This window comes from Sminthopsis crassicaudata, chromosome 4, assembly GCF_048593235.1.
Source record: "Sminthopsis crassicaudata isolate SCR6 chromosome 4, ASM4859323v1, whole genome shotgun sequence".
Lineage (NCBI taxonomy): Eukaryota > Metazoa > Chordata > Mammalia > Dasyuromorphia > Dasyuridae > Sminthopsis > Sminthopsis crassicaudata.
The window spans coordinates 445015444-445030313 of NC_133620.1; the positions used below are offsets into that span (position 1 = coordinate 445015444).

Sequence of the window (14870 nt, forward strand, 5' to 3'; positions counted from 1 at the left end):
TGCCTATGGTCACGCAGACAGTAGTGGAGCCAGGATTGGGACTCCAAATTGGTGCACTTTAGACTGCCCTGCACCACAGGAGGATCACTTAGGAATCCCACCCAGGAAGGGGTTGGACATGTCAGAACCTTGGAAGGGGGGAAAGGGTTGGAATAAATGGGTGAAGGAATTATTCTGTCTACAAAAATTGAACATCCATGGGCAGTTTGGGATCTGGATAGAGGAGAATTGTGGGATATTTCAAGAATTTAGCTCCTACAATCACCCAGTTTATGAAAGAGGCTGTGGGCTGCTTTTCAAAGAATCAGAAGAAAAATGCTCGAACCGAACAGGATGAATTCAGGTTAGACATAATATTCTTATGATATTTAGACCTCAATGAGACATTTAAAAAATCTAATCGAACATGAAAAAACCCAAGACCCAGAAAGATTAGATGATTTGCCTGGAGACATATGGCTAGTAAGAAGCTGAGTTACTATTTGAACCCAGGTCTTCATATTCTAAATTTGGTATTCTTTCTTCTACATAATACTGCTTTAAAACAGAGAAAGAATGGAACAGGAAGGGGCAGACTTTGAAAACTAGAAGACAAGACATCTTTTTGGATGCCTTGAATGAAATACGAGGCTAAGGGATGTAGTTCAGAGATCCATCCTGTGGATCTCTTTCTCTGGAATTCTTCCTAGTTCTTCTTTATGCCACTCTTGAAATCCATCATCCCAAATCTGGCCTCACTTAACAGTGATCCTGGGCAAGTCACTTAACCCCAATTACCTCAGCAGGAAAAAAAAAATCATCCTTGAGACTTTCTTGTCATCTGACATCATTGACATAGGTTGAACTCAAAGTTCCCACTGGTGGTCATCTGCTTCTTGACTCCCCGGATAAATCCTAACGTTTCCCCCCACCCCCTCCTCCTGAGTCATCCAGGTATCATCCTCCTCCCACCAAAGATAGATCCAACTGACTCCTCGGTACAGAAACAAGGGAAAATGTTCCCTGATTTTTTTTAATCTGACTTCCCATAACAGCACAACAGGCTTTACAGACACTTCCAGACCCTATGGCTGGAAACCCTGGAGAGGGGAGAGACTGGAGGGAAGGGGAGAAGGATCCAAAAATCCAAAGAAGCAAAAAAAAAAAATAAATAAAAATAGAAGGGGGGGGGTGGGAGAATCAATCAGGTAATACATTCGGATAGCTTCCACCAAGGGGGGGGATGTGAGGAGGGAAACCAAAAACCTGGGTCCCCCTTCCCCCCTTTTCCAAGGACACACCCATCCAGGGAAGATACATTGGAGCTAGAATGTGACATGGACAGCCAAGATGTCACTCTTCCTGCCCATCTCTGGTCCCCTGAATAAGGGGCAGTAGAGAAGATGAGGCACTCTCATTTACCCTCCCAGCCACCTCAAGGGGTGGGGAAGAGGAGCCATCTCCTCTGTTTTAGAGGGAGGCTCAGAAAGGGAGAGCGACTTGCCTAACATCACACAGCATGTCAAGGACTAGAATTCCAGTGTCCTGGATCATCCAGGGTTAGGGCTATTCCAAGTCGGTGTTAACTCTCTAGGGGAGACTGGGGGCCCAGCTGGGGAAACAATACCACAAGCCTCTCCCAATACCCTCGATCCTGATAAACTTATCCAAATCCCCGGGGCCCTTCCCAATCTCAACCCCATTTACAAACCTGTCCTACAAGCCGAATTCTCAGGCATTGTCGACTTAGACCCCTGGAGAAATGCCATCCCACCGTTTTATCACTGAACGAAGATTTGTGGGGTTTAGCTTATTACGTGGCCTACCCCTGGGTAGATGAGACAGCAAATATTGGGGACACAGGAAGACCTCTCTCTCCCCCTCTCTCTGTGCCCTCCCAGCTCTGAGAGCCAGCATCCTAGCCCTTGCATTATGATTAGTGTCATTTTCATCATTATTATTGTTATTTCTAAAAAACTGACAGTGATGAGCTCCGGTGACAAGAGGTAGAAATCCGGCCCTGGAGCCGGTAAAAATGGGGAGGGCTGAGACCGCAGTGGGGAAAGAGGGTCAGCCGAGGGAGGAGGGGAGCTCCCACACAGACCTCCATCCCAAGGGGAGGGTGGGGACTAGGGAGGGAGGGAGGGATCCCCATGCTTATCTCAAGTCCTAGTTTTGCTTGTCTGGGATTGATAGAAGGAGCTGAATAATCAGAGGGGCAAAGACAGCGGGGAGAATGTGGGCCAAGTGAGCCCGTGGCCAGGTGTCTGAGGGAGGCCTGCCCTTTTGCCCTTTCCGGTGGGGAGGAGAGGGGGACGCGCTCTCCCCCACGGGTGAGCCTCCAGCCACCCCGGGGAGATGTCCCGTCCATCATCCATGCCCTGCAGGGGACGAAGACGTCCCATTCTCCAAGGGCAAAGGGATGGAGAAATTGGCGCCATGGGAAACCTGGTCTTGTTTTTTTGCCTTTTTTTTTTTTTTTTTTTGGTTCCAAACTGGCTATTAATTAAAAGTAAAATATTCAAACCAAAGGTTGATCTGGCTCTGGGGCTTGGAGGGTCAGGGGAGGGAGTACCTGACAGGTACCAGGCCATCAAGTTAAGGCTGGAAGGTAGGTGAGTTGTGTCTCTGGAGGCTGCTGGGTGGGAAAAGTCTACCTGGAGAGGGAAGGGAGGGGGCAGCTTCACAGCTGGAGCCTCTGCCCCCTTCCCCTCTTGCTGACCTGGGACTGCAGTCCCAAACCCCGGTCCCAGGGAGGCCGACTGTGTTTCTGTGCCCGTTACCCCTCTGGTGCCGTGTGAACGGGCTGTCGGGATGACCACGCAGACCCCCACAGACCTGAGGCGGGGAGATGGAGGAAGTGAGAGCCCTACGGGAAAGGACAGTTCGGGGGCAGGGAAAAGGACGGAGGGAAGGTGGACACCTACACAGAAGGAACGAGGGACAGACAGAAGTGGAGCGGGACGACTGGACAGGGATGGGTTCTCAAGTGTGACAGCCTTCGGCCAAGGTGGCTGGGCTCACCAGGGGCGGGAGGGCCCCCTCCGACCCGGACCCCGACCCCAGAGGCGGCAGAGTCTGGGAGGGGGCGTGTATAGGCTACATTGCAGAGTGCGGCTGTCCCAGGAAGACAAGTGTCAGGGCACGGGAGGGCTGGGGATCCCACAGGGGCAGTCAGGAAACACGGTGTGGAGGAGGGTCGGGACGGGTGACAGGCCTGTGCTGGGCCGCAGCTTCCCACCTCTTCCTCATCCCCATCAGCACCCTTCCAGTTACCTCTGAGGACTCCCCTCCTCCCCCAACAGCGGCTCCGGCCTCGGTCCATTACTGACCATTTCGGAGAGGGAGTGCTGGGCAAGCCAAATGCCCAACCCCTGGCGCCCCCTGCTGGCTGTGCCCCCTCTCTGACCCTGGCGCCCCCTGCCGGCTGTTCCCCCTCTCTAACCCTGGCGCCCCCTGCCGGCTGTTCCCCCTCTCTGATCCTGGCGCCCCCAGCCGGCTGTGCCCCGTCTCTGATCCTGGCTCCCCCTGCCAGCTGTTCCCCCTCTCTGACCCTGGCGCCCCCAGACGGCTGTGCCCCGTCTCTGACCCTGGCGCCCCCTGCCGGCTGTGCCCTTCTCTGGCCCTGGCGCCCCCAGCTGGCGCAGCGACCTTGGCGTGGGTCCCCCGGCCCTGGGGGGGAAGGGGGAGGTCACATGATGGTGCAGCGGTTGCGCCGCAGAGCGCCCTGGAAGCGCAGGGCCGCGTGCACGTGCTTGCAGCGCGCGCAGCCCACACTCTTGAGCAGCTCGCTGAACAGCAGGAGGATGTGCCAGTTGTACTTGGCCGAGCACTCCACGTAGCCGCACTTCCACGTCTTCCGGACCAGGTGCGACACGTTCCAGCGCGGGATGACGCGGCCCCGCTGCAGGTCCCGCTTGTTCCCCACGATGATGATGGGCGTCTCCGAGGTGCCGATCACCCTGGGCGCCCGGCGCGGTGGGAGACAAGGAGGGGAGAAAGGGAGGGCAGAACCCGTGGCGGGGTCAGAGGTGGAAGGGGAAAGGGAGCGGAAGGAGGGAAGGCCGGCAAACCCGCCTTAGCCCAACCTTCAGTTCGCGCTCCCGCCCCTCCCCCACAATCTGGGACACCCCTGCCCTTCGAAGTAAAACCCAATAAAGCGGGTCAGGAGGGCCCGGGATCAGGACAGGAGTTTGTGTGTAAAAAGTGGTGTAAAAGTTGTACGTAAAAAAATGTGGTGCCTTCTCCCCTTCCCGCGCAATCTGGAGAGGTTCAGAGGCTCCCACAGGAAGCCGCGCGCGTTTTACGTGATTCCCAAAGTGATGGGAAATTATAAAACGAGAACCCAGGCCGCTGGCTTTCGAGGAGAGGAGTGGGGGAGGGGTGGTTGTCAAGGGTTGGATCACCAAGGCAGGTGGCAAGTCTATTAGCTGCGTCCCTGGGAGCAGCACCTCAGCCTCCCGCGCCCACCGTGGAGCCTGGCGCTCCGGAGAGCACGGCATGGCCACAAGGCCTACGGATCCCGCCGCTAACCAGTTAGGGAGACGGAACGCTCTGGCTGTATCCTTCAGGGATTAAATATTAGCCATGCCAAGGAATTGTTGGAATCTGGGATGGAAGGGGACAAAGCCTGGCTCTCTCCCCTCTCTTCCTGTCTCCCACCTCTTCCCCCCCGCCCCCCCGCGGGGTTGGGGGTGTGTCTCACCTCGTCTCCAGGATCTGCTGGCGGATGGTCTTTACGTACTCAAAACTGTCAAAGCAGCAGATGTCGTAGACCAGGATGTAGGCGTGGACACTCCGGAGCCCCCTGCAGCAGGCATCTGCCCACTCCTGCGACAACCCCACCCCCAAGGCCGCGGTGAGAGGAGGCCGTGAATCCCTTCTCGCTCCTTCCCCAGGTCCCCTTACTCACGGATTAGAATGCCTGCCTCGGAGCCCAGCAGCGGGTGCAGCCCCAGGCTAAGGGCTTAGAGGCTCCCGCCGCTCCTCCTAATCTCCCCAGGAAAAGCCGACTTTCGGGAGAGCCTAGAACCCGCCACGAGGAAGAGGCTTTCCAAGAATAGCTGTGCAGATGCCGTGGAAAGGGCTTCTAAAGCCTCTTGTAATGCTATACTGTGGAGTTTGCGAGCCCCAAACTGGGGTTCACAGAAGCACAGGATTTAAAGCTGGAAAAGATGTTAGAGATCAGGCATGCCCAGCACTTTGTGGCTTCATCTGGGGTTTTCTTGGCAAAAATCTGGAGGGGTGGGCCATTTTCTTCTCTGGCTCATCTTACAGATGAGGAAACTGAGGCAAACGGGGTTAGGTGACTTGTCTAGGATCCCACATCGAACACGTATCTGATGATGTATTTGAATTCGGGTCTTCCTGATTCCAGGCCCAGGACTCTACCCACCGTGTCACCGAGCTATTCCAGTGCTAACATTTACTAATCATCTATTTCCATGCTCCAGCTCTTCAACAATGCAGACTGAAATCCATCAATACCTACCCATCCTATGGAACTTTAATCTATGTCCTTCTGTACGTTCCATAAAAAGGATGACTCAAACTTCTGGAGGCCTTCCTCTATTTCTCTGAACATTAAGAGATTATCAATGGACCACTGAATACAGCCACTGGCTGTCCCTTTTCCTCAGCACCTGACCTCTTTCTAACCCACAATTGTTTATTAACTTATATTCTCATTCATATTTGAAGTTCCAAAGTGGATCTATGTTGCAGCCTTCCCACTCCCACCATCCTTCATTTACCAGGGAGCAAATTGGAAGGTCCAGACAAAGTAAATGACTTATTGATGGGCCTACAATTAGCATATGGAAGAGTGGAGATCTGAGTTAAATCTAACTCCAAGTCCACGGCTCTCTCCACACATAAGCTCTCTCTCATGTTCTTGTTCCTGTTCTGCTGCTGTGTGAGCTTGGAAAATCATTTCCCTGTCTAGCCTCAGTTTCCTCCTCTGTAAAACTGGGGGACTGGAGCGGATACTCCATACCTTCAATTCCAGCGTTTGTGTGTTCACATAAATCTAGCAAATTTCCCTGGCTTCTATCCCAAGCAGAGAGACAGCCCCTTGCTGTCCATGGTCCTGAAAGTTTTTCTGGCCCAAGAGCATAACTCTCACTCCACCCCTTGCTACATCTGTAATATTGGCCCCTGTGCTCCAGATTTCAACCTATGACCCTGGGAAATTGAAAGGGATGATAGACAGTTATACCCTGAACAGCAGGGAAAGATAGTGGAATGTTGGATGAATTCTGGAAGGCAGTAGTAAACTAAAGTAGTGTAAAGAGGACCCTGGGATAAGCCCTGGGGATAAAGCTTAAGGATAGTTACCTGGAGGAACACTAAGATGAATGGATGCTTGTAAAAGGCTGATTGGATTAAACAGCAAATCCGCTAACAGATTAATTAGCTAATTAATCAGTAAAGGCAGAAGGATTTACTGACGTTGTTTAGTGGATAGAGCCTTGGGAAAGGGAGGAGCTCACAGCAGATCTCAGAAAGTGAGTTTATGAAGCAGAAAGCAGGTTTGTAAGCTTCTCCCTAAAGGGATCACCAGTACCACAGGCCACTGATTTCTCTCTGTCTTTTTCTGTTTCTGTCTCTGTCTCTAATGTAAGCTTGGGCTTACACAGAGGGCCACCACTTAACCAGGGTTAACCAGGCTTAACCAGGGCCACCACACCTGGGCACTTCCTGTGAAATTAGTTGGAGACTGGGGAGGGAAAGGTAGAGAAGACAGAGGGCTATCTGGATGTTTGTTCTTCACCTCAGTTAAGGAAAGGACAAAGTTTTACTTTGCACTAGGAGGGAGGAAGGTATCAGAGTGAGATGTGAAGTACTTTCAGGACACATCTAAACCTTTAGATAGCTACTCACTCTTCCCAGGCTGGACTGTTTCAGTGATCCTGAAGATTTTCAGGGGTGGCAAGATGGAATATATGTAATGACCTCAACAAAGTCTAACCTGAATAGCCAGTCACGATTTTAGGTGGGTTTACCCCCATCCCAATCGCACTGAAGCAAAGGAAAAGGGAAACCAGACAGCCATTCGCCATAAATATTTCAAGCTAGAAGGGCCCTTGGGTACCATGTAATTCAACTTCTGAAGGTCACATTGGAGTTCCAGACCCCGTTGTCTGACTCCAAATCCAATGTGATTTCCATTGCTCCGTGATACCTCTCCCACCCTCTCCCTGGGAGAGGAAGCAGCTGCCTGCCTTCCAGGATGACAGCCCCACCTCTCCCTAGACTCTAGCGGCCTCCCTTGTGGGGGCCTTCCAGGCTTATTCCCACCCACATCTCCCCAAAGATGCCTCAGGGGAGAAGAGGAGGAGAAAAACTTCTGTAGCCTCTTGATTGGCTAAACTCTCCCCTCACACCTCCCCCTTCCAATAAAAACTAAAATGGCATGGGGCATAAAAGAGGAGATGAACATCCCTAAGGAAGTTGATTCTCTTCAAACCCTATTCCGGTAGATGCCCCAAGTATTTATTTAGAGATCGCTCTGGGATGGTGTTAGTATAGGAATGGTGCTATGGGGATAGGAGGCAACCCAAGCCGGACTTTGGGAATCACTGAGGAGTCTGCCAGGTAGACAGCCCTGGATATTCCTATCTCTGTCACATTAGCTGTCTCTAAACTGCCTAATCTCCCTGGTTTCCCTGTCTGTAGGAGGGAAGCAAATAGGGAGAGGAGTAAGTGAGGGCCCATCTTAGGAAATTCAGATGGATCCAGATCTAGAAAAGAACTTGAAGGACATTAGCCCACCCACATTTTACAGATGATGAAACTAGAGCCCAAGGAAGTTTAAAGGACTTGTCTAATGCTCCCAGATACTATCAATGGTGAGGTTCGAATCCAGGTGCCTAATTAGACCCTAAGGCCGATGTCACTTTTCACTTAACCATGCTGCCTTCTTCCTAACAGATTTTCCTACCACTGATGTAGACCTCCCTTGGCAGGGCTGCTCTGGTGGAGGAAGAAGTAAGTTGCAGATAAAATTTAAATGTAAATTAATTTTTTGAAGAGAAGTAGCAATGGATATCTTAAAGTCCAAAAAAAAGTGAGAAAAAGCTCATTTTCCCACTTGAGCAGGAAGACAAGAAGGTCAAGAGCCTCAGAGAAAGAGCAAGTTGGCCACTGGCTATAGATGTAAGTTTCTTTAACTTCAAGGGGTGGACTAAAAGATATTATTTACACACTGTCTATTTGGGGAGCCTTCTGTCACTATTTTTTCAGCTTTCCCTTGGTTGAGACTCTTTATCTAGTCTTCTATTGTCATCCTGGCTGATGGAAATGAAGAGATAATGGTGATTTTGAGACTGGCATGGCAACCATACCATAAGCCCTGGTTACTGACTGGGGTGGATGGAATGCTTTCTGAGTTCTGATACCTTTGTCTCCATATCCCAACCTCTGCAGTTTTAGTCAGGGACTTGCTACCATGAGCCAGTCATTCGGTCCTCCGCATTTTAGCCGACCCCACTGTGTCCTCAGATTTTTCTCCAATTACCTCTAGAAACTGTCTGCAGAGCTGTAAAACTTCCCTAATGAACAAGCCTGCCCCATAGCTCTGTCCCAATACTAATAATAGCTTACATATTATATAAATGTCTTCTTTCACATTCATTATCTCCCTGCCTGTGGGAGGTCGGTTGGGACAGGTATAACTTGTCCCAGGAGGAGTGGAGGAAGTAGCAGAAAACGAGGGACTAGTGACTTAAAACCCTGGAGGATGTTGCCACCAGAAGCCAGGGATATGAAGTGAGGATCTCCTAACATCATTCACGGGGGGGAGTCCAGGAGAGTGGGAAAGTGTCTGGGCTAGGGTAAAGAGAAAAAGGAACAGGAAAACAGTGTGTCAGGGTGGAGAGAGCAAGTGGACTGGAGTTAAATGATCTTGGTTAGAATCCAGGCTCACCTATTACAACCCATGGCCACCTTGGTCTTACTCTGGGTTATTTTTATTTTTTTTAATAAAGTTTTTTATTTTCAAAACACATGCAAAAATAGTTTTCATCATTCAGCCTTGCAGAATCTTGCGTTCCAAATTTTTTCCCTCCTTCCCATCCCCTTCCCTAGACAGCAAGTAATCCAATATATGTTAAACAAGTGCAATTCTTCTATACATATCTCCGCAATTATCATTCTGCACAAGATAAATCAGATCAAAAAGGGAAAAAAATTGTTACTCTGGGTTCTTGACCCATCTTTACTGTCTTGCTGTTCAAGTGGGGGAATTAGACTCTAAGCTTTTTCCCATTTTTGAGGAGATGTCCATTGCTATCTCTTTTCAAAAACAGGAGAGGATTAGAAGCTGGTCAGAATTTGATTTTTAAGAAGAAACAGAGGCATCAGTGTACCCTCAAATTTCCATAGCCAAAATAAAATGCTAGAGCTCTGGTTTCCCAGGAACACCTATTAACTTTCACCTATTACCATCAATTGAAGTAATAGATATATGCAATATGCATACATATTATGTGTATGATATATGTTTATGTGTATACATAAATTTGAAAATATATACCGATAAATGTGTATTTCTACATAAGTGTACATATGTAAGCAACTATCTATAAACATGTGTAAATTGCTTTCCAAGCCTTAAGTCGTCGTAGAAATGATGTTATTGGGGCAGCTAGTTGGTATAGTGGATAGGGCACCAGCTCTGAAGTCAGGAGGACCTGAGTTCAAATCTGGTCTCAGACACTTAACACTTCCTGGCTGTGTGACCCTGGGCAAGTCACTTAACCCCAATTGTCTCAGCAAGATAGAGAGATAAAATGTAGACTTATTTACTGGTTCCTTGGGTTCAAGTCTCACTACTGACTTTTTGACCCTGGAACCTCCTAAGAGATAAGTTGTAGAGAAGATAAGAACCAGCATTGGAAGTGATTTCATTCTCTATTAAAATGAAACTACAGATCCAGTTCCTATTCCCATTTTACTAGCTTAACCTCTACTCACTCTAGGGCTGTTTCCTCCTCTGGAAAATGAGATGGGACAAGGAAAGGCAATGTAGTGTAGGGATGAAAAACGCTAGAGTTTTGGATGGAGTCTGAGGCTTCAGTTCAAATCCTCTTATTTACTGCTTGTGAAATTTGGGGTCATTTGTGCAGAAAACACCCCCTCTCTGTTTTTGAAAGACCAGATAAAAATTTGCTTAACTCCTTAACATGCACAACAGAGACTGGAACCCCAATTTTGGCGGGTCCTGGATTGAGCCAGCAGCCTCTGAGCTCAGGGTAGGAGTCACGTACAGTGGACGGAGAGACCAGAGTGCCCCTTCCCTTAGAGGAAAGCTCTAACCACTCTCACTCCCTACCTGCAACGTGTTGACAGGGAAGGCGCTGATGGGTGGGAAGTCGAGGATCTGGAGGTCGTGCACGTGGCCGTTCATGACCACGGCGGGCAGGTAGAGGCGGCGGGCGGTGGTGGGCACGCAGACCTCGCTGAATTCGTTGTAAAGGAACTGGCGTACGATGGCGCTCTTGCCCACGCCTCGCGCCCCCAGCACGGCCACCCGATAGGTGGACACCATGCCTCCGGCCCCGCTCCGCCTCCGCGTCCTCGCCGCTGCCTCCGGAGGACCCCCCGGGCTGCATATTCCAGGGGCTGGGGGCTCAGCCACCGTCCACAGCGACCATTGCTGTCCCTGCCGGCCTTTGCTCCACGGCTTCCGGCAGGCCTGCAAGGGAAAAAGACCCAGCTCAAGCGCTTGGTAGTCCGCGGGTCCGGCTCTTCTCGAGCCCATTTGGGGTTTTCTTGGCACAGATACTGAAGCGGTTGGCCATTTCCTTCTCCCGCTCATTTGACAGGTGGGGAAATGGAGGCAATCAGGGTTAAGTGACTTGCCCAGAGTCACTCACCTAGGAAGTGTCTGAGGCCAGATTTGAAGGTGAGTTCTCCGGACTCCAAGCCACCCGGGCTGCCCCTGTGCCCCAAACCCCTAAAATGCCCATTCTGAGCTCTCATTTCTTTCCTCTTCTGGCTCTAGGTAATTCTAGGCTCTCCTGCAAGGTAGTCAGGAGAACCTTAGATGACCCCCATCTGAGTCCTGCACGTGTATTGGCGCGGCTGCATCTCGTCTGAGTGAGTCCGGGGCTGGCAGCGGTCCCCCGGGTCCGTGCAGGACGTCCCTTTGGAGCATCCCGAGCCAGCGCAAGCCCGCAGGGCGCCCTCATTACTATGTGTGTTCCCAGTGGGCGCCTATTCTTTCCACACACACGGGTGCTTCAAACCTCATCCCACTCAAGTCGGAGGGGCCAAGCAGCTGTTCCAGGCTGCCCACACCCCCTCCCATCCTCAGAACACTTGCCCACGGTTCCCCCAGCCCAGGCACTCGAGGGTACTACAGCCTGGCCGGCAAGCAGCTCCCGTTAGGGTAATTACATAACGCCCCGGCCCCGGGACTGGAGGAAAACCTGTGAGAGGAGCGGAGAAGGGACTGGAGCTGCAGAGGAGGGCCTGCCTGCTGCTTCCTGCCACCATCGGCGGCTCGCTGCCCGGGATCCGGAGCTGCAGGGGAGGCTCCGGGGCTATCCCAGACTCACTCCCCGGGGGTCTTTGAGACGGGCCCTGCCGGCCTTTGTGCCTCGGTGACTGGGTCCTGAATCCCCACTGTCACAACATCGGTTTCTCCGCGTTCTCTGGGGGGCAGGGAGGGAAACGGCCACTACAGCAGGCAGCACTCCTGGGCTGGGGGAAGCCAGATCAGCAAGAACTAAGTCCTGGGCCTTTCCCCAGAAAGCCCGGGTCTGCTCTAGCCCCAGCACCTTGCCTCTCACGGCCATCACCGAGCTGGAATATGGGGGGGGGGGGGACAATGGAGCAATCCCCCGACCCAGGAATGCCATGCTTTCTACCCCCCAAATACTTCAGTCCCAGCCCCCAGGAAGGGGGATGGGGGGAAAGACTGCAGTGTGAGAGAGCGGGACCGAGCCCTCCGCCAGCCCTCCCCAGGCCTGGGAGCTGCAATCAGCCCCGGGAGAAAGATGGGCTAAGGTTTGTTTCCCTGAAGCCCCTCGGCCTGGGCATCCGCGGAAGGTGAGGGGCCAGCTGGGTGTGCCCGGCCGGGCTCTGCCCGTTTGGCCCGAGGTAAATCCTGGCAGAGGCTTTCACGTGCCCTGCCCTGGCCTCCAGCCCGGGGGCCCTGGCATAAGGGATCCGGGTGTAGTTCACACAGGCGGTAGCCCTAGTTGCATCCTCCACCTCCTTGTAGCTACATCCCCCATCCCCTCCCGGGGCGAGCAGCTTCCCCCTTCTGCTTCTCCTCAGTCCACAGACTCTTACCCCCCCCCCCAGCATCTCTCTTCCCCTCCACTCCAAACACCCACCCCCTCACGTGGCCCCAGCGCACAGTTTCCCCGGCTCCCACCCCGCGTCCTTGGCCTTCACCCCCTCTGCCGACCCCCCAGCCCACTGCCGGATCACACCTGGCGCGCCCCCATTCACGACGGCACCCTCTCCCCCGCCGCCCTCCCCACCCCACCCCGGCCAACTCCGCAGCTTACCCCGAGCCGTCCTAGATGCCCCCAGCCCCGTTGGGCCCGGGGTCGGGGTCCCCCTGGTATCCGACGCTGTCCCCTCCCCGGCTCCCCGGCCTGGGGGGCGGGGGTGGGGCGGGACGCCCCCTACCTGCTGAAATAGGGCAGGTGAAAGGATGGAGGAAAAGAGACGAGGGGGAGGATTTTGAGAGGAGGGGCTGTTTTCGGGATTTTTTTTTTTTAAATCTCCTGCCCCTTCTCTCCCTCCGAGCCCGCGTTGCTCGAAGTGGAGGGAGGGAGCAGAGCGGGGGCCGGGCAGGAAGGTTGGGGGGGGGAACCCTGATCTGGGATTCCGCTGGGTCCCTAAGCCTGACACATTTACTCATTCAACCTTTTTTTTTTTTTTTTTCCCCCCTGTTCTTTCTTGGGAGGGGGGAGCGGGGGAGGGGAAGGATCTCTTCCCCAAATCCCCCTCCCCCTTTCTACTCCTCTCGTCCCAGTGGGAATTTTTAAGCACAGCCCTCGGCCCCCCGCTTCCATACCCAGAGACAAGTAAGGGCAGGGGGCAGGGCAGCCCTGGTGGGATCAGGTCAGCGAGCGGCCCGCGAGGGAGAAAGGTGGGGCAGAGACCCTGAGGAAGCGCTGGCTGTTTTTAAGGCTTGCTTGGGGCTCTCCCCAGTCCAAACGGCCAGCGAGAACCGATGGGCTGTTCTCTGAGCCGGCCCGGCCCCCGGGGCCAGGTTCTCTCCCATGAGCAGCGCCCCGCTGGAGGGCTTGGGGTGAGGCAAGGTAACCGATCCATTCCTGCTGAGGGGAGACTAAGCAGGGAGACCCGCCTTCGAACAGCGGGGAGCGCCTTTCCCCCCTCCCCCCTCCCCATCCCCCAACCTACAGCCTGAGGCTGCCAGGTACTGGCTCAGTTGGGGGGCATCCCGTCCATGCCCCGCCTTTCCCCCCTTTTATTCATTTTCTGAGGAGGGTTAGAGGGGAACCCGGAGGCCCAAAGTCCATTTCTGATTCCCTTTTTTGGCTCTGAGTCTTGGGTAAAGAACCTCTGGATCTCCCTTGTGTAATCCTGGGTTCACTTTATACCTTTCCAGGGAAAACCGAGCTTTCCTTCCTTTCTCCCCTCCCCCCTGGAAAATGTGCAACATTCAGGAACAGAACGTCTTCCCCTTCCCTCTAGCTGGGTTCCTTTTGGCACCAAAGCCAACCCAGAGAGAGAGGAGGGGAGGCCGGGTGACAGCTAGGGGCAAGGCACAGAGCAGAGAGCGCCAGGTCGGAGCTCAGTCACCAGGCCCGCTTTAGTTTGAAGAGTTCTCAGTATTGGGAAAACTTTGGATTAAACCAAGCCAGGACCTGAACCTGTCTCCAGTTTCACTCTGCCATGTCTATTCCCCCTTGCTACACCCCCCCTTCTTTTTTTCTACAACCCCTTTTCAGTCCCAACATTGGTTTGTGACCGTGTACACACACGCACCTGGTCTGTGACGTTCCTCAGGCTGGATTGTTGGGGAAGGCCATAAATGCCTGCTGCAGGGGACTGGAAATGGCAGAGTCTGCGAACCCACCTGCATTGTTAACAACCCAGCTAGTCCCGTCTGGAAAACAGTCTGGAAACACAAGGGCCAAAGACCCTGGCTCCTGCCTGTTTCTTAAGCAATGTTAGAACATCCTGATCCCGTTTGGATTTGCAGCTGTTTGACCAGTTTCCTCAGGAGGGAAGGGTAAGGGTCGGAGGTATCTGAACTTGAGATTGGGTGGTTTCCAGTGCCAAGCTCTTGAAAAGCCCACCCAGAGGCATCTAGGTGGTACAACGGTTAGCGTTCTGGACTTGGGATGAGGAATTACTGAATTCAGATTTGGGCGGATATTAGCTCTATGACCTTGGCAAGTCATTTAACCTGTCTGCCTCAGTTTCCTCAATGTAAAATAGGAATAATAGCACCTTCCTCCAATTATTTTAAGCATCAAATGAGATTACATTTGTAAAAAGTGCATAAAATCATGCCTGGCACATAGTAGGTGCTATGTAAATGTTTAGTCCTTTCCTTTCCCACCCAACTAAGGATGAAAAGTCCCCACCGGCACTGTGGCCCTGAAAAGTTGCCCTAGCCTAGGGAATCTTAAGCATTTTTTGTCATGAACCCTTTTTATTAGTTTGGTAAAACTTAGGGACTTTTTTCTCAGCATGTCCTTTTTTAAAAATTCCAAATTGAAGGAAATGCTTTTAAAAATGATAGTGGGAAGATGCAAAATTTTCCCGATCCAAATTCTCAGACTCCTGAAATCTGTGCATGGATTCTCCTGAAAGTTGGTGGACCCCCCGGTTAAGAACTACTATTCTAATGTCTCCAAGATTCCTAGAATTTAGACCTGAAATCAACCTTAGAGATT

General features: G+C 52.4%; 1 protein-coding gene across 1 annotated transcript; it reads right to left on the reverse strand.

Moving 5' to 3' along the window:
* Nucleotides 1–978: 978 nt before the first annotated feature.
* Nucleotides 979–13502, reverse strand: RASL10B (RAS like family 10 member B). Its single transcript, XM_074263529.1, has 5 exons — nt 13366–13502; nt 12501–12627; nt 10313–10675; nt 4685–4809; nt 979–3941 (listed from the first exon to the last, which is right to left on the reverse strand). The coding sequence occupies exons 3-5, from the start codon at nt 10526–10528 to the stop codon at nt 3671–3673; spliced, it is 612 nt and encodes a 203-aa protein (XP_074119630.1). The 5' UTR covers nt 10529–10675; nt 12501–12627; nt 13366–13502; the 3' UTR covers nt 979–3670.
* Nucleotides 13503–14870: the final 1368 nt, after the last annotated feature.